The sequence below is a fragment of the Akebia trifoliata genome, chromosome 4 (genome assembly GCF_017979445.1).
Source record: "Akebia trifoliata isolate Shusen 1 chromosome 4, ASM1797944v1, whole genome shotgun sequence".
NCBI classification, from domain to species: Eukaryota; Viridiplantae; Streptophyta; class Magnoliopsida; order Ranunculales; family Lardizabalaceae; genus Akebia; species Akebia trifoliata.
The window spans coordinates 6739330-6758899 of record NC_141378.1 but is presented as its reverse complement, the minus strand read 5'-3'; the positions used below and the strand labels follow the sequence as shown (position 1 = coordinate 6758899).

The 19570-nt window shown below is 34.1% G+C and overlaps 1 protein-coding gene across 2 annotated transcripts; it reads right to left on the bottom strand.

The window, feature by feature from the left end:
• Positions 1 to 794: 794 nt before the first annotated feature.
• On the bottom strand, positions 795 to 12306 carry LOC147403374 (uncharacterized). 2 transcript variants are annotated; one of them, XR_015177478.1, is made up of 2 exons: positions 11450 to 12306; positions 795 to 906 (listed from the first exon to the last, which is right to left on the bottom strand). XR_015177478.1 is itself a non-coding variant. In XM_086438936.1 (1 exon), exon 1 carries the CDS (start codon positions 11927 to 11929, stop codon positions 11522 to 11524), a length of 408 nt encoding a protein of 135 aa, XP_086295062.1. In that variant the 5' UTR covers positions 11930 to 12305; the 3' UTR covers positions 9811 to 11521. The 2 variants fall into 2 exon arrangements, 1 of the variants encoding a protein (XP_086295062.1); XM_086438936.1 differs by lacking the exon at positions 795 to 906 and having other exon boundaries at positions 9811 to 12305.
• Between the last annotated feature and the right edge of the window lie 7264 nt (positions 12307 to 19570).

Here is a 19570-nt window from a genome sequence, read left to right as displayed (position 1 = left end):
TTGTAGATTCTTGATCGAATACAATTAATCACCATGGGCTTTCAAATTTACATTTAAAATGAAAGAAAATTAATTCAATTTTTTTTTTTTAATTATAGAAATCTTGTAAAACGATTTGAAAAGTAATTTTCTTTCACTTGGTTTGTACTCAGCTGACGTGGAAAGGGCACGAAACTATTGATCATTTCCCTTTGTATCCCAAAGAAAATGATCTATGGTTCTGTGCCCTTGCCACGTTAGTCGAGTATAAGACCGAGTGAAAATTTTTTAGTCAGAAAATCGCAACTCATTTATTTTCTAGAAAACTATCACATCAAGCTATGATTAATGATGATTATTTCGGAGCATATTTTTAAGGATCAATTTTCTAAATTGAAGAAATCAAAATGTATATACATGTGTTTCATTTTATTGAAATTTAAAATTATGAAATTATTTTAATTTAAATTTTACAGAAATTATTATTGAGAAGATTTACTCTGTTTGGCAGCAGAGTTTAAGTTGCACTATCTAGAATAATTTAGGACCCATAGTCACATGGTTTATTATTATAGGTAAATGAACTGAAATTACTTATCATACCAAATTCAATTTGAATTCATAATCGTCACATTCAAACCATTGCAACACTTTCGATCTTTCTTATAAAAAAATAAATTTGAGTACCAAAAATGAATAAAACGACGACTAGAAATCAATCATTAAAAATTATTATTATTTGTTACGGATCCAGTAAATGATCAACTTATATGATTACTAGTCTCAAAAAGTATTTAATAAGATATTTCAAAATATAACATCAAGCTTTTGTGACGTATCGCTATCTTCTTTATTACATCAAGCTTTGCTCTTTCGATCCTCTCGGTCCACCCATGCTCCTTCACTCTATCCACAATGTCACTAAATCTGTAAAAATGATTATAATTGAGTTACATTAAACAACTTCATGCTTCAAAAAATTCAAACCAGGACAAAGAAAACTTTCTTGTAACTTGAATTCGAAAAGCTTGGATAGAAAATCGAATTAATTCGACTAATTTACTTTTGAAAGAGAGATTTAGGGTTTTTTTTTTCCTTGAAACTTACGTTGAAGCGGAAAGTATGTGAGAATGACAGCTACATGAAATGTCACGAACAACAATCACAAATAAAGAAATACAAGATGAAGAGAGAAGTCTTCTTCTAAAAAGTGAACAAAAGTTTTAACCATGTAATCACTCTTCATGCTCTAATAGTGAGGTTTATATAGAAAAAAAAAATTCATTAATATTTCGATGTAGCATAGGTGTGATATTTAATGTCAAAAGATTTTGGTAAGATTTTACAACTTGGCAAATCTTTCTTTATTAATATTCTTTTTATCTTGTTTGTAATATACTTTGAATCAAATATTTGTCATTAATATATTCTTCTTTGTATTTATTCTCAAATTTTCAAAACTCGTTTGAGACCGAGACACATTGTTCGAGTCGTCTAAGTATGAGGCATGAATGAGACGGACAAACAAGTCAAATTTTAGAACGAGATTTAATACCTCACACTCATTTTTGAAAATTTTGAACGAGACGTCTCAAACGTATTGAAAAACTCGTCTGAGACGACTTGATATTAGGTATGAACGAGACGAGACACGAAACCAAAATTTAAAATAATGTACGTAACTTCAAATATTTTGGTAACATACATTGAATCAAATATGCATGGTAACTAACCTTTTTTTCTACCCAAAAAAAACTTTTACTTGTTCTTGAGATTTGAAGGTTTAAGGAGATTAATATACGATGGGATTTGGGGGGAGAATCAAAGGTTTTTAGTTTTTTCTAGAGTTTATTAGAGAAGACTGATGGTCAAGGGACATGTTATCAGTTTGAAAAGATAAGGGGTATTTCAAATATTCACCAAAACGTGAGGGGTATCTTTAAATCACCCCCAATAGAAAAACATATCAATCAGTGCTTTTCTTGTAATAAGCAAAGTTATCTCTTTTGATTTACTTTTCGACATGAAATTACGGAAAGGCCTCCTTTCAGATACTAAAATTACTTAAATGTACATTTTTATCCTTTAAATGAAACATTATCACAGGAAACAAATATAATCAATTTTTAAAGAAAGATTTCCATACCTAACTTTAGAGAGATACATTATACAAGAAGAGATCAAGAATATACAATTGATTACAACTTCTATATGAAATCACACTAGATCGATCTTAACACGTTATTATACTCTTTGATCTTCTATCATAATTATAATAATTGCATCTCTGATTTGCAATAATTAGGAAATCTATGCATTTACATTACTCTTCAAGGGAGAGAATAAGGTGTTTGCTTTAGATTCTAGAATCCAATCTTGCTTATAATCTTAAAAAGGTACTTTCCTTACTAAGTTAGTAAGATTTTAAGTCTTACTAAGGGACGTTTGTTCAAATGGATTACGACATTGGGAATCCAACACCACAGCCCTCTAGATTTCAAGAAAAAACTGAGATTCAAAAAATGGGCTTCATCCAAGATTTTGAAAATGGATGGCCACTGAAGCTCCTTGGAACTCCCAAATTTAAAATTAAAAGTCAAGGGTGGAAAATAATTTTTCTTTTTTTATTTTTTTAAAATTCACAGAATTCTATTTTTGGATGCCACAAGGTGAGGTCAACCACACTAAATAAGAGTTGTGATCTTACCAAGTTAGTAAGGCTAGTAGGACACATAATGTTATTGTTGAAAATGTGATTTTTTTATGATCTGGTGTATAGTATTTTATAGGGTGATTTAGTTATGTCCGCTATGTTTTGGTCGATATTAGAGATACGCCCTAGGTTTTGAACTAATGACAAGCCTCCCTTATTGACCTAGTTCTTCTAAGAGTAGCTAACATAAAAGACCTAAATGGCCTCATCTTCAACCTCTAGCCAAAAGCCCCTTGACCTTCTCCTAGAAAATTTGTCATCTCAAGATATTAAATTCTAACAAACAATTATAACATATTCAACTTGGTCTTCAATGCCTTGCCAAAAAAAAAAAAAAAAAAAGTTAAGCTGTTAACCTCTATGATAATCTATTTTATTGTATTCCATCTCAATCTTCAATGTCTTGCACAAACCCTTGAATTTTCTACCCAAAAATCTCTTTTTTTCTCTTCAAAAATCATATCTTGTTCTTGAGGTCTGATGATTGTTAGAAATAAAATCTTAAAATTGAAGGCAACAATAAAAAAATTTAACCTGGTTGAAAAAAGATGAGTATTGTGGTGAGAAAATCAAGGGGTTTTTAGTTATAGGTTGAAAATGAGTATGTTTAAATCATTTATGGCATGTCATCAGTCTGAAAACAAGGGGGAATCTCTAATCTTGATCCAATTGTGAAGGGCCATGTATAAATTACCCAATGTAATATAACAACAGTATATAAATCATAAACATGACTATAAGATGAACCCACAACCTCGAAGTTGCATTATAAATTAAATTGTCAATGTGTGGGCTATGGATAGGGTTGGATGAGCCCTAACCCAACTCTGAAGAGGTGAGTTGCATCTTAGACCTACCCTAAATTCTATCACGACTAAGTCGGCTAAGATCAAACACGATCATATAGGATTCAATTGATTTTCATGTTTTATATAAAAATAAAAATTCTTCTACTTCTTGTATAGGTTAACTTTTTCGAACTGCTATTGAATCTATGGATAGACAAGAGACTAACATGACAAACTGAAACATATTAGAAATCAAAGGAAAATAAAGCAAAAGAAATTCTCATAGTAATGATGAGCAAAATTGAAAAAGAGACAAAGAAGTGAATTCTTTTATTTTGTATTTTTATATTACATGATTTCACCGTTGATAGTGGATCAAATCGTTATTGGGTTTAGTTGAACCCGTGTTCTAGCAATATCCGACAGGACAAGTCAAGGTCCTAAATCATTTTTTTTTAATGAGATGGTTCGGATTAATAGGTCAGCCACAATTACAATGAGAAATATTTCACATCAACAAGATTGGCTACTAACCAATGGGAATTTTTTTTTTGAAAGTTTTGGTAGAATCCTCTTCTTTAGATTATATGTGACATATTCAAGGAGGTATTTCAAATAGGGAAATATTCATCACCAAACATTTTGGCAAAACATTTTTCAAAACATGGGTTAGAAATTTTGGAATGGGCTGATTTTTGGTGAGGATGATCTCTACAGTGAGGAGATCATCATCACTAAAAATCAGCCCATTCCAAAACTTCTAACCCCATCAAAAATGGTTTACAAAAAATGGACGGTCCACGATTTTTCAACTTGTAAACATGGGGCTAAAAGTTTTGGAATGGGCTGATTTTTGGTGAGGATGATCTCTACGGTAAGGAGATCATCCTCACAAAAAATCAGTCCATTCCAAAACTTCTAACTCATGTAGGACAAAAATGATTGGCTAAAATGTTGGCCAAAATGTTTGGTGTTGAACGGACCCTTTCAAATATTAATGAAAAAGTAAGGATGCATATTGCGAAGATTATTGCCAGTTGTGAAGTCGGTTTCTAACCAATAACCACGTTGGCTGTATCCTTTGGCCGAGTAGAGGTTAGGTGCATTTAATGGGCTGTACCCTGCCACAACAGAACATGTGCACACAAAGAATCACACCAAACATATGAACGTGGATCATGCATTAATTTGCCAATCATTCCAGCTGGTACCTACGGACATTGATGAAAAAGTAAATATAATTAGGATAATGCTGAAGTAACATTAAAATGTACATCGATCATACATAGACACATAATCATAAGATGTTTTTCACTGAGATACGAGTGAAAAATATATACGATTATGATGATTAAGTGCATCACCACCATCAGAATGTTAGAAGCGATGTGCATTTTAATGGTACTTTAGCACGGCGTAAAGGATTTTTGAGTTTCCATATTTAACTAGGATCTTGTAAACATGTGCCTTTAGGGCACATGATAAAGTGCAATAAATACACTTGGGAAATTGGATTTTTTTTATATCATGAATGACCTTGAAAATATTATTTTTTACCAAGATGTCCTTCAATTCCAATTTCTATTTTCCAAAGTGTTCTTTAGTTAACAAAATACTTTAAAATTATTATTCCTTCTTGACGAGAGGTAGAGGACTTTGGTGTCCATGTTTTTTTTTTTTTCTTTTTTCTTTAACTTTAATAAACCTTTATTTTTTCTAATGAGATCAATGACAAGAATTAAACCCAAATCTATGATATCATCACTCATAGATTTAGCAACTATACTAACTAGTACCTTTGGGGTTGATTAGAATATAATTCGATGTAGAAAAATAAGGTATATTGTGATGCACCAAATCTTATTTAGCAGAATAGATCAAATATTTAAAGATAAAGATTATAAATAATTCTAATTATTCAATTAGTTGGGATCTTCTCCCTTTTTCAGATAAATCCTCTTAGGATTTCCATAAAAGTATTTTATTGTAGAATAAAAAATTCTTATTATTTCACAGTGCTTTCACATTCGATAATTCTTTCTCTTCTTAAATCAATTGGTCATGATTCTCCATTAAAGATCTTGGATCAATTTTTATTAGAGGTTTCTTGAATCTCTTATAATCTTTCATTTAGTATGAATTTCGTTTATCACGGAAATCATGTATCTACTATTGATCACTTTCAGGCAATTAGAAGAATTCTTCGCTATCTCAAAGGTATAATCAGTCATGAGATTTTTATTTAATTAACCTAAGCTATTGAATGATCCATTGCCCATATCCATGACCCGGTCCATTTGACCCAAATATCCTGCTCAATTTCTCTAGAGCCTTCTACAAAACATGAAACATGCATTAGTATATTTGATTTGTAACCAAGACAAAATATTTCCTTGCCATGCATGTAAGAAAAATGGATATATTTATCCCACAGATGGCCAGTCAAAACATGATTTTAATCAAATTGATGATTGGACCAAAACCTTGTAAATTTTAAGGTTGACATATTCAAATACAACTTTGAGGTTGCATGTTCATCCTCACAAAAAATCAGCCCATTCCAAAACTTCTAACCCATGTATGACAAAACCCGTAGGGCAAATAGTAGGGTGCATAACATTTTCTATATATATATATATATATATATATATATATGGTGGTGTTCAGAGGCCCTAAAGAGAGCCAAACATTTTTTCAATGTATGAGTTAGAAGTTTCATAATGGACTCATTTTTAGTGAGGACGGTCCACGATTCTTCAACTTGGAAACTAGGGTTAAAAGTTTTGGAATAAGTTGAGTTTTGGTGAAGACGATCTCTTCACCATAGAGATTATCTTTACAAAAAAAATCAGTCCATTCTAAAATTTCTAACCCCTATTTTGAAAAATATTTGGCTCTTTTTAGGACCTCCGAACGCTTGCCCACACACACACACACGCACTAGAGTCCGTTTGTTCCTATATCACCAACTTCCTCTTTGGGATTAAGGGGCTAAAAGTAAAAAATAAAAAATAAAGTTGGATGGGTATTATTAACATCTCTGAGGTTAAAGAGAAAAAAGATGAAAGATAGTAAAGTAAGAGGGGTATTATTAAAAAATGGGATAAAAGAAGAAAGATGATAAAATTGAAGGGGGTGAAAAAAGAAGGTGATAAAATGAGGTCCACAAAAAAAGGTGGATAGAATGTTTATCCCCCATAATTACAACAAAGGTGGACCCTACAATTGTATTTTATTATATATTAGAGTTTGTGCATACCATAATCCTCTTTTGAGGGTTAGAGGGGTAAAAAGGAAAAAAAAAACAAAATTGAAAGGGTAATATTATTAAAAATTCTTTGGGATTAAAGAGGTAAAGAGAAAAAAAGTAAAATTATAAGGGTATTATTGAAAAAGGGAGAGAGGTGAGGCCCACACATAAGTTGGATGAAACGTTTGTCTCCCATAAAACTATAGTAACTGAGGGACCCACAATTGTGTTTTGTTTTATTCTAGAGTTCGCCTATGCGTGGTGCCTACTAGGGGTGCAACTCGGTTCGAGTTGGTTCGATTTAAAGTAAAATTAGAACCGAATCGACCAAGATCGGTTCTATTATATAGGAACCAGAACCGAATCGAATTAGTTTAGAACCAAACCAATCCAAATCGACCTTAATTCAGTTCGGTTCGGTTCGGTTTCATGGGTTGCTGAGAGATTTTCTCATTTCTGATCGAAGAGCAAAATTTCCCCCATTTCAATCGAAATCCAATCGTCCAATTTATGGATTAACCATTTGAGGGGCACATGACACAAGTAGAGAGAGAGAGAGTAAGTGAGAGAGAGAAAGAGAGAGGGAGATGAACGAACCGGTCGCATGTTACAGCCGCAGGTCGGAGGTTGCAGGTGCAGGCGCAGTCGGAGGTTGCAGGTGTAGTCGGAGGTTGAAGGCTCAGTCGTAGTCGCACTCAAACGCTGCAGGGGCAGTCGGAAGTCGCAGACGCAGTCGAAGGGCCGGAGGTTCCAGGCTCAGTCACATTCGGAGGTTGGAGGTCGCAGGCGGAGTCGGAGGTCAGCTGCAGAAAGAGAGAGAGACTGCAGGTTGCAGGTCACAGCCGCAGCTCAACGGGAGAGACGAGAGAGAGAGAGAGAGAGAGTGAAGGAGAGAGGGTTTTGAAAAAAAAAATACATTTTATTATAAAATAAAATATCTTGGTTCGGTTTTCGGTTCGGTTCGATTATTTATAAATTCTGAACCGAAATCGAACCGAACCCATTGGTTTTTATTTTTTTTAATCCGAAACCGAACCGTATTTAATTAAAACCGAACCAACCCAACCCAAAACTCACGGATTGGTTTGGTTCTCGGTTTGAACCGAATTAAGTTGCACCCCTAGTGCCTACAACAAGGGCATCCTCTTTGGGATTAAGGGGAAATGCAAAAAAATAAATACAGTTATTAAAAAAGTTGAGATTTAGGGGTAAAAGATTAAAATAATAAAGTGAGTTAAATGAGTCAAAGAGGAAATATGGTAAAGTTAAAGGGGTGAAGAAGAAAACAATAAAGTGGGTTCCAAAAAAACTATAATTAGATGGTATGTTTATACTAGTTGGATGAAGTTTGTCTCCCACAAAAATAAGCCTATAGTTGTGTTTTATTATATATATTTGAGGAGTTGACTCACTAACCTTCTTCATCTTAAGAGCAACTCGAACACATGACCTATGCCACTATCCATCCACTTTCAATTGCCATTTTGGGTTGTGAATTCCAAAATAGGGGTCTCCAAAATACTACCGATCCTACCACATTTTTTGGGGGTCATAAAATTTTGATAACCCAAAATAGTTCGCTCTCCAAAACATCCCCATTTTTTTGGAGGGAAAAAAATTCAAATAATTAGTTGTAAATATTACAATTTTAGATGGTTTTAAATTTGAGTTGAATTAAAACTATACTAGAATATATACATGTATAGGGCCGCATTCCGTGTACACATAAAGCTACTCATATCTCTACAAACGATTTCAGTCGTTAGATCGCGTTCGATCTAACGACTCAAATCTATTTTAAGTTGAAGTAATAAATTTTAGTATTTTTTACTCTACCCTCATTTAACTTTTATCTATTTAGTTACACCCCCTCAACAACCTAAAACCCAAAATACTATTCGAGAACAATGAGTTCTTTCTCTTTCTCAGATGAACAAAGAACAAAATGGAAAAAAAGGTTTTTCCTTCTGATTTCGACCTCTCCTCTCTTCTCTTATGTGACTCAAAATGGAATCTTAACTAGTTTCGTGTTTTTCTCCACTCACCAACGATTTGCAACAGCAACAACCGTCAGATTTTCATCTCCACTCTTCTCCTCTGCAAGTTCGTAAATAACTTGATGATGATGACAACAAAACCCCTCATCTCAACTTGTCGGCAACCCTAAGGGGGAACCCTAACGCAACCCCCTTTGCCATCTACAACGATTTCACCCCCAAACTTTTATTTTATTTTATTTCATTACTCTATTTTTTTATTCAATTTAGGAATATTATGGGTTTGATTGATGCGTTCTAAATTTACATGTTTTTAATTCATGGTTAAAAGGTAAACAAGAAACAAAATTATTATGAATCCTTGGTTGAATCATTGAGAAATCAATCCAAAAAACTAAGAAAAATAAAACAATTTGAAGCCCTTGACTGCATGACCAAAGGATAAACCAGAAAAGAAGAAAAAAAAAAAACCAAGTAAAAGGGAAAATTCCTATTTATTCCCAAAAGAGAGAGGTCAGAGGCAGAGAGCGTCTTCGTCTGAGAGAGGTCGAGAGCGATTTGAGAGAGAGAGAGAGAGAGAGAAGAGGGTTAGGGTTGCAGAGAGGGAAATGAGGCAAGAAGAGGGTTAGGTTTTTTTTTTTCTTTTCTTTTTCTGAGAGTAGTAGAGTACGTTGGATCGAATTTTCTTCGTAAGTCTTAAGTTGTGTGAGGGAGGTCTAAGTAAATAAAAAACATTTGAGGAAGGACATTGTTAAAACACGGAAGTTATTAACTTAAAAGATGAAATTAGATCTTGACCGTTGGATCTATGTTTAATCCGATGAATGAACTGATTTGTGGAGATATGAGCAGATATATGAGTACACAGAACACGACCTTATACATATTGCAATTTTTTACAGTTTGGTTAGAGTAAATACCCCATGAATATCCAAAGTGGCTATCTATAAACCCATGATTACCCATTTATGGGTATGGATAGTAGTATCCCCCTAATAAAGATAGAAACGACTAAATATAACAACAAATCATCCTTCAATCAAAGATAAGATTTCATTTTAACTCTATTTATTATTTAGGATATTTCAATTTTCAAATATATTTAACTTTTTTTATTAGGACAAATCTCATTTGTTTATCAAATTTTTTACCTTACAATTGCACCATATGGACATTTTGGATGAGAAAGTGCAATATCTCGAGCTTATCCAAGTAGTATCCTGATCTCGATAATGTTTTCCGAAACCTCAGAATGATGTTCTAACACTTGGCAGTGTTGTCCCAATCTTGAACATGATAATATATCAAAGCATCAAATATGTGAGGACAAAAGAAGATTGGACAGAGTCTAGGATTTCGACGCTCTTGATTGAAATATATTCTCACAATCAACAAATAAATGAATAAAGGATTCAAAATCCTGAGTGTAAAGCGTGTGAACACATTTCCAAAATCTTAAAAGAGTCTCCCATATGAACATCATGATATTGAGCACATGAGACCTAACATTTTATAGACTTAATTCACAAAGATCAACTTAAGAGTGTTACACGTGAAAAATGATTCCGAACACGTACCATCAAGAGTGCACACGATCTGACATCTTGCGAATATCTTTTAAATTATAAGTGGGTATATAATAAAATCGTCAAAAATGATATCAGCAAGCAACAAAATTTTACAATCAAAGACTTAATCTAAAATAAAATTCTACCAAAATTATTTCTAACTTGATCGTTAGAGTGCAATGACAAGGACCCTACATACTTGAGGAAAAATACAGATTTTCTAGGGATGTGTAGTTGTGATTTTCAAATTATATTAAGAAATAGAAATCACTAGAAACTTACTCCCATCCCAACCGTTCGTTTAATGGAGAGACTCAAACATCGTTTGAGAATATTATCGTTTTCCTTCTACTTCTCTCTCTCTCAACCCATCCAAACGTCTCTCTCTCTATCTCTCACACGCACACGTTTTTCATTTTTTCTTTTTCTACTTCTCCTTCAAGTAAACAACATGAAGAAAGACATTCTTGAAAAAAATATATAAGAAGAATATATTCCAGAGAAATGATTTTCTCTACAAAACCATTTCCAATTATCCCAATTGTAGCCCACTGTATATTTGGTTCGAGGTATCGTGTGCGTTTGACTTCAGGCACTATTAAATAGCAGAGAATTTCTCTTTTTTACAAGAACAAAATCCTCTCTTTTGACATCTTTCTCATAAATAACAAGATTTTCTTTTAGATTCTTTTTTTTTTTTCCTTTCTCCCCCATCTTTACTTTTCTCTCATTATTCGTGAGCACTTCTCGTACGGAAACATATCTTCAATGAAGCAAGGCATCAACGTTGCAACAGTACGACACACAACAAAACTCCCACGTTATATAATTATCATACATAGCCTCTGGATAATCTACTCGCGGGAGTCTAATTGGATAATCAACTACTTCACACAAACCAGCACCACGTGTCCTCATCTAGCTAGGCTTAGTTAATAGATGAGGTGTTGGGTTTCCAATTCAACTCCCGAGAGTACATAATCTTGATTCTACATGAAAACGCCATGCATGCATGTTGCTTCCAGCGTCCCATATTTCTTAGTGAGAGAGAGAGAGAGAGAGAGAAGTTTTAAACAAAATATGAAATAGTTTCAACTAGAAAAAAAAACGAACAGAAAATAAAATCCAGAAAGCAAATATTTTCCATCACTTACGCAGAAGAGCTTCATTTCTTACGTGATATCCAATGAAATCACACCACGTAGCTTTCCAGTTTTGCATACCAATCACATCTGAAGCCAACGAGCGAGCTGCGTTGGGTTGACAATCCCAGGTATGTTGGCCCCATCGCTCTTCAACAAATTCGCCACCTCAGCATAGCTTTGATGCTTTACTACCGGCGCGGCTGCTTTTGTTTCAGCTCGAATCTTTGGGTTTCTAGCCGATACTGGAGTGGCTTCGGCTCGAGCCGGATCATATTTTTGACCAAAAAGTGTACCCTGAGTGAGAAACTCGTGCGCTAGATACCCGGCTAGAAGCCGATTGTCTGTGGCCGGCTCGGCTTTGTTAGTTGTTAGTGTGATCGCTTTTGACGCTTTACCTTGGGAGGTGTCAAAAAACCCTTCTCTAGCTTTACGCTTTCGTGACGCTTCGAGCGTCAAAACAGCACGAGATTGGTTCGATTTCGACATCATTTTTTTTGAGACTTCAATGCATGCCACGTCAGCACCAAGGCGTCAATTTTTTAACCCGCATTGAGAGGTTGAAATAGAGGGTTGTTTTTTTTTTTTTTTCCTCTCTGGGCAGAGTAAAATAGAGGGTTGTTTGGTTGAAGTAAAAAAAAAAAAAACGTAAATATTATTTGGAAAAAGGGGTAAAATAGTAAATCATCACAACAACGTTGATGGTGATGTCAGATCCGGTGGATGGACGGAATCTGACGAAACAGACGAAAATGGGCGTCAGGAGCAGTGCTTCAGGGGCAACGCCACCGATTGAGAGGGAAGAGGGAGGACTGAAGAAGGGAGGGAGAGAGAGAGAGAGATTTGTCTCAAAGAAACGGCGAGAAGAAGTGAGGGAAGAGGTTGATATTTATAAGGTGTGTACTAATAAGTACCCCTGTTGTTTAGAGAAATATCGCTTTCGCCATTGAACGTGTCAATATGACGAAACTACCCTTCTATGACAGAGACTGAAGGATAAATGTCATTTATTAAGTTTGTTTGTCTATCTGTCCAAATTGAAAATTTCCGAAATTGTGTTGATATCTGAAATAACTATAATACCCTCAGGGTAATGACGGTGATGTGATGTGACTGTCTTTAGCAGGGGTACTTTAGTCTTTTCATGTACTGAATAAAAGTAAGGTTTTCTATAAAGGATAAGTTATCAGAGGCAGCTAAGCTGAACCGACCTTTGTCAACCAAACATTTATTCACCGTTCATCATACAAACCCTTCCATCAGGAATCAGAAAACAATGGTTTTGATTATCTAAAGATCCATAGAGGGGACAACAAATCTATATTGGTTAATGAGAGATTTCTGTCTACACCAACTTTACTAGGGGCACCCCAATTCATGTGTGCCAAAGAAGAATCTAGTACCTATCTTGGAATGATCTTAGTAAAAAATTGGTGTGGCTATAGAATCTCTCTATAATAATTAAGTTTTGTTTCTTGCCTATAAGCTAAATATTCCAAAGATAATATTGATCATTGGTGAACCTATCATGAAAAGATGGCAGCATCTTAGAATTTAAGTGGTTAGGTAATCTTTATTAAGAATTTTAAGATGGTAGTTAGAATAATAGAGGCTAACCCTAATATCACAGATAAGATTTGATTACTCATTTTGGATTTAAAAAAAAAATTGATTCTAACTTTTTAATCGGAACCAAAATATAACTTCGATTAGATAGTGACTTGAACATACACTTAACATCGTTTACGATATAATGAAGTTTAGTTGCACACCTTACAATTTATTAGAGAAGATCAATAAATAGGCAGATAAAAATTCTCAATTAAAAAAAAAGAAAAAAAATTCAAGATTCCTTCTTATCTCAAAAGCCTATTAGTTATAGAATTAATGCACTCTTTAAATGAGGTTGAATTCTCCTTAATTTTTTTTCGTAAAAGAAGTGTCTCGGGGTCTTTTAAAGTACTGGACTAATCCTCGGGGGCGGATTTCCAGTGGGGGCACTTGCCCCCACAAGAATTTTCAATATATATCAATTAGTGAACTATTGCAACAGATTTTAACAGTGGATATAAAAATCTGTCACTATTACCTCCACAATTTTTTTTTCCCACTCTTAATTGCCCCACAACTATTTTTTTTTGCACTCTTACTTGTCCCTTACAATTTTTTTTTTTACTCTTGGTTGCCCCCACATGATCAAAATCTTGGCTCCGCCCCTAGCGCCCCCCCCCCCCCCTCCCCCCTCCCCTCCCCTCCCCTCCCCTCTGCCTCTGCCCACTCATTAGATAATTTTTGGGATAAATCCACGAGGGTGACTCCTAAGAGGTGATTCAAATGACTCACGACCTTCTCTTCGTTCCTAAAATGTAGTCTTGGCCATTTTTCCAAATTGTCCTTAAATATTGTAATTGAGAACCTTGATCGATTCAATCAACTATTGATGCGGACGGTCATACCATTTGGAAATGAACAACCACCGTCAACAACATGGCCTGCTATATAACTATAATATGGAATAGACGGAAGCTTGTCTTGTTGGTGATGGTGGTGGAGGACTTTGTTGAAGTTTTACAAGTAGGTTAAGATGTAGAAATTCTTGGGGCATAAATAATTACAATTTTAAAATCAATCCTCTATGACATATTAATTAGTAGTTGATCAAAATCTATATACATATTCATAACCTGACCCAGTGGTATAAATTAGTTTTGAAATTTCATTTTTCATCAAACAAAAAAGCTTAAAGTCATCGATTCAAACTTTAACTAAATAGTAGAAAAGATAATATTATAGGAGAGATGAAGATTTTGAAATGATTAAATAGAAAAAAGTAGAAAAATATAATATTATAAATGAACCCATTCGAGAAAAATAGAAGTAACTCCAATAAATAATTGAGATGGTTTGAATATATTCAACAAAGACCTATTACAACTTTAATTGAAAGGAATATTCAAGTTGAAGATTTTAAGAGTAAGAAAAAATATCAAAAAATGTGGATTGAGATAGTGAAAACGAACTTAATTTTAATAACAGAAGATGTGACTCTAGATATAGTAGAATGGAATAGAATTCATTTAGCAAATCCCAAATCTTTGGGATAAGACTTCAAATACTTTATTATGTGTTGGGTTATATCTTCTATTCTTGTATATGGAGATTTTTCGTGGATTCAAACCAGATCTTTTGATGATCCGTTAACAACCTACATGACCCGTTTAATTGGTAATGTGTGGGGTTTCCCATTTGATTTGGTTTTGGATCCGACTTGTTTAATCTCTTTGTAATCCTAAGTATATAAAGGGTAAGAGATGAAACTCGAAAGAGGGTGAGAGATATACGAAAGACAGAGAGAAATTGTAACCTTGTTCTTCTTTAATTAATATAATGAAATCGTCGTTTTTGCCCGTGGACGTAAGTCGATGCTTTGACTGAACTATATATATCTTTTGTTGTGTGAGATTCTTACGTTCTTGTTTGATTTATACTTCGGATCATAGGGTTTTTTCTAACATTATGAAATATGCTTTGACTCTATTTGTATTTTGTAGATCTTCAACATATTTAGTCATAGTTCTTAGAAGCCATCTCAGTCACTGACCTTTTAATTTTTTTCTATTTGATAAGTTTGACTAGAATCCATGAGTCTCAAAGTTGATTAATTTGGAATATGTCAGCCTTTGAATTGAATGAAGAAAGAAAAATTAGACTAATAGAACCATTAATGGTCTTACAAGAGCTAAGACTTTGGAACATGTTTGAAACTTTGGACTTAAGAACAGAAATTGTTTAAAATTCATATTATCACAGCTTAAGACCGTTTTTTTAATTTTTGTAGAATCAATAATATGGGGATCAAATTAGTACTACAACTCCTATCCTTAACCATCCACAATTTGCATTGGGATACGCATCAATCTCCTCATTTCACCCCAATTGTCCCATTAGATCATGCGGTCCTAATAATTGGAGAGCTCATCACCTCGAATGGATTACTCTGCCTACGACAACCCCATGAAATTGAGGTCCTCTTTTGAATCAGCCCCACTTTCCCTCTACAAAAGAGGAGGCACTTGGGGTGAGGTATATACTCGGCCACTCAAGGTAATCACATGTGTGAAATTATCAAAATAGTGAATGTTAGTTAGTTGTTGCTTTTATTCACTATTAACTTGATTGTCGAAGTGTCCTGAGTGGAAACCCCACCAATATTGGACTGACAGTAGATTACTATGAAAGAATAAGCATTGTTCAAACCCATTGAAAATTTTAACAAACAGGAATTTTTTTTTCCAATTTACCAATAAAAAATAAGTCATGTAATATTAGCATAAATCAAGGGCTTTTTACCTTATCTAGTTTGGTCCAAGGCCTTGGAAAGTTGTCCTGGGGTTTTGAATAAAAAGGAAAGTTAGGATAGAATTCGATGGTGAGGGAGATTATAGTAATTTCGCAAGCGAGTAGTGGGGACCGTAGTGGATAGGTGCGTGTGTGGAGAGGAAAGGGAGAACCTTTCCTAGGAAGACTATGACGCACCAAATCCTGATGTATATCCTTTCAATCAATCAATGAGATTCAGCCAAGTGTCAGAATCTCCTCAAAGAACATACGAGCTGGAGCAACATATGAGATACAGCAAAGGTATCTTGGTAAGTAAGAATGCAAACTATTTGGTGGATAGTGTAGTAGTGTAGCCAGGGTATCAGTGGATCGGATCAGACCCGAAATCCAATCCGTTTTGATCCAATAAGGATTGGATCCAGCAAGGTCCAATCTGATGACTTTTTGGATCACCTAGATCCTAATTTGATAATATATATATATACATATATATATATATATATATATTGATTTTTTATCATCATCATCGAAGTCATATTCCAAAGATTAAGGCTATGCTCTATGAATCTGATTTCCAAATCTTTTCTATCTAGCGCTGTGTTCTATTATTGAAAGAGTGTTTCATATTTAGTTCCACTATCTCTATCCACATTGTTTTTTTTTTTTTTTTAATTTTTTTTTTAATTTTTTAATTTTTTAATTTTAATGCAATCGATCGAAGGACCACTTACTCATATGAACTGTGTACTTGCATACCACAAGGATCTAGAGTACAAAATTTCAAGAATTCTACTTTTGTTCCACGCTATTATTTAATCCCAAGGGGTTGGCCTAGTGGTAAGCCGAGTCTTGATAAGCTCCTCATGAAGGGTAGGTCAAATGTTCGAAACCCCATGAAACAATGAATTCCTTGGGGCAACCCTCTAGGATCTAGTTGACTCTCAACTAGGAATAGTCTCACCCAACGGGTGGGATACCCACGATAAGTATATAAAAAAAAAAAAAAGATTAGGATCGGAAGACACTTACTTGTTACAATGTCCGAATGTCGTCCATCCTCTGATGTTGTAATATATATATTTGAATGTTGATCCAACACATTTTGAATTTGGGGTTCTTATTTTCAAAACCTTTGATTAAGTTAAAAAAAAGGTGTTTGTTTGAATTTACATTTTAAACTTAAAGGTAATATTAATATCAACCATGAACTTTTTACGCATAGGTTTTCTGTATTTGCACAGAGTCTCATGTGTTTAATCTCCAATCAAAACATGCCATGTAGACATCGTATTATGCTATAGGAACGGGAGACTGTTCTCGATCACAAAACTTTAAACATACCTCTCCTGGATTATTCTGCTTACTTGAGATACTTATAATTTTAAAACCACGACATAGTCCCCTTGATAGTGATTTTCTAAGGGGGATTAATGAAAGATGACCAAAACAAATATTTTAATTCTTATATTCTAAAATAATATAAAACTAAGAATATAAAATTTTCCACAAAAGCTTCATAAACCCAGGACACAAATACCCTCATCTTCAACCACTAGTAAAAAAAAAAAAAACATTCATGATATATGTTCCATCTCAAAATCAGTCATGCCCAACTTTTGGGGTAAAATATTTTTATCCTCATCTTCAATCTTAAGATTCTATATAAGTCAACTTGCAAACGTTAAGATTCGGGGTCATTTTGGTCATTTAGCATTAGTCTATATCGAGGGTATGTCATCAATTTGAAAACACAGTGTGGTATGTCTAAATCACCATTTATTTTTTGCTGATGTAATTCTCTATAGGAACTTTATTATTAAGGACCCTAAATTCAAAGGAACATGATTTTCAAAGAAATTCTTATCCCAAGTCCACCAAATTTCTATGGAGAGCGATCCTTGTTATTGCTTGGTCTTGAACCACATATAATTTCCATGTTTTCAAGAGACTTCCAAGTTAACGTTTAGATTAAGGTATTTCCCCTAAATGACTTTTTACGTTAAATTAAGGTATTTCCCCTAAATGACTTTTTTTTTCTTAAAATTAATTTTGTATTGGGGTTTAATTATTAGTGAACATTCACACCATCAAAATCACAGTTTTTCCTTTAAAAAAATTATGTTGAATTTTATTTTTTTTAAAAGACAATTTATTTTAATATTAAAAATATAATAAAGATGGAAGCATGTAAGTTACAAATATAATATAATGTTAAAAATTCTAGGAATTTAATAGAAGAAAAGAAAAAATTCTAGATTCACTTCTGTGTATATATATATATATATATATATATATATATATATATATATATATATATATATGGGTCCCGTTCGCCACCCTTAGTTTTACCACACACTTTAACAAACGGGTTTTGTCTTACATGGGTTAGAAGTTTCGGAAGGAGATCATCCTCACCAAAAATCAGCTCATTCCAAAACTTTTAACCCCATCAAAATTGATTTACAAAAAATGGACGGTCCACGATTTTTCAACGTGTAAACATGGGGCTAAACATTTCGGAATGGGCTGATTTTTGGGGAGGATGATCTTCTAATCATAGAGATCATCCTCACCAAAAATCAACTCATTCCAAAACTTCTAACCCATGTAGGACAAAAAACGTTTGTTAAAGTGTGTGGTAAAACTTAGGGTGCCGAACGGGACCCTATATATATATATATAGGGTCCCGTTCGGCACCCTAAGTTTTACCACACACTTTAACAAACGCGTTTTGTCTTACATGGGTTAGAAGTTTCGGAATGAGCTGATTTTTGGTGAGGATGATCTCTATGGTGAGGAGATCATCCTCACCAAAAATCAGCTCATTCCAAAACTTCTAACCCCATCAAAATTGATTTACAAAAAATGGACGGTCCACGATTTTTCAACGTGTAAACATGGGGCTAAACATTTCGGAATGGGCTGATTTTTGGGGAGGATGATCTTCTAATCATAGAGATCATCCTCACAAAAATCAGCTCATTCCAAAACTTCTAACCCATGTAGGACAAAAAACGTTTGTTAAAGTGTGTGGTAAAACTTAGGGTGCTGAACATTTCCCATATATATGATTAGAAGATCATCCTCCCCAAAAATCAGCCCATTCCGAAATGTTTAGCCCCATGTTTACACGTTGAAAAATCGTGGACCGTCCATTTTTTGTAAATCAATTTTGATGGGGTTAGAAGTTTTGGAATGAGCTGATTTTTGGTGAGGATGATCTCCTCACCATAGAGATCATCCTCACCAAAAATCAGCTCATTCCGAAACTTCTAACCCATGTAAGACAAAACGCGTTTGTTAAAGTGTGTGGTAAGACTAAGGGTGGCGAACGGGACCCATATATATATATATATATATATAGGTCCCGTTCAGCAACAAACATTTTGACAAACATTTTGGCAAAACATTTTTCAAAACATGGGTTAGAGGTTTTGGAATGGGCTGATTTTTGGTGAGGATGATCTCTACGTGAGGAGATCATCCTTACAAAAAATCAGCCTATTCTAAAACTTCTAGTCCCAATTTACAAGTTGAAAAATCGTGGACCATCCATTTTTTGTAAACCATTTTTGATGGGGTTAGAAGTTTTGGAATGGGCTGATTTTTTGTGATGATGATCTCCTCACCGTAGAGATCATCCTCACCAAAAATCAGCCCATTCCAAAACCTCTAACCCATGTTTTGAAAAATGTTTGTTGCTGAACATTTCCCTATATATATATGCCATTGGTTTACGAAATCTAACGACAGAATTCAATGAATCAGAATGGTTGGATTCACAAATTGGT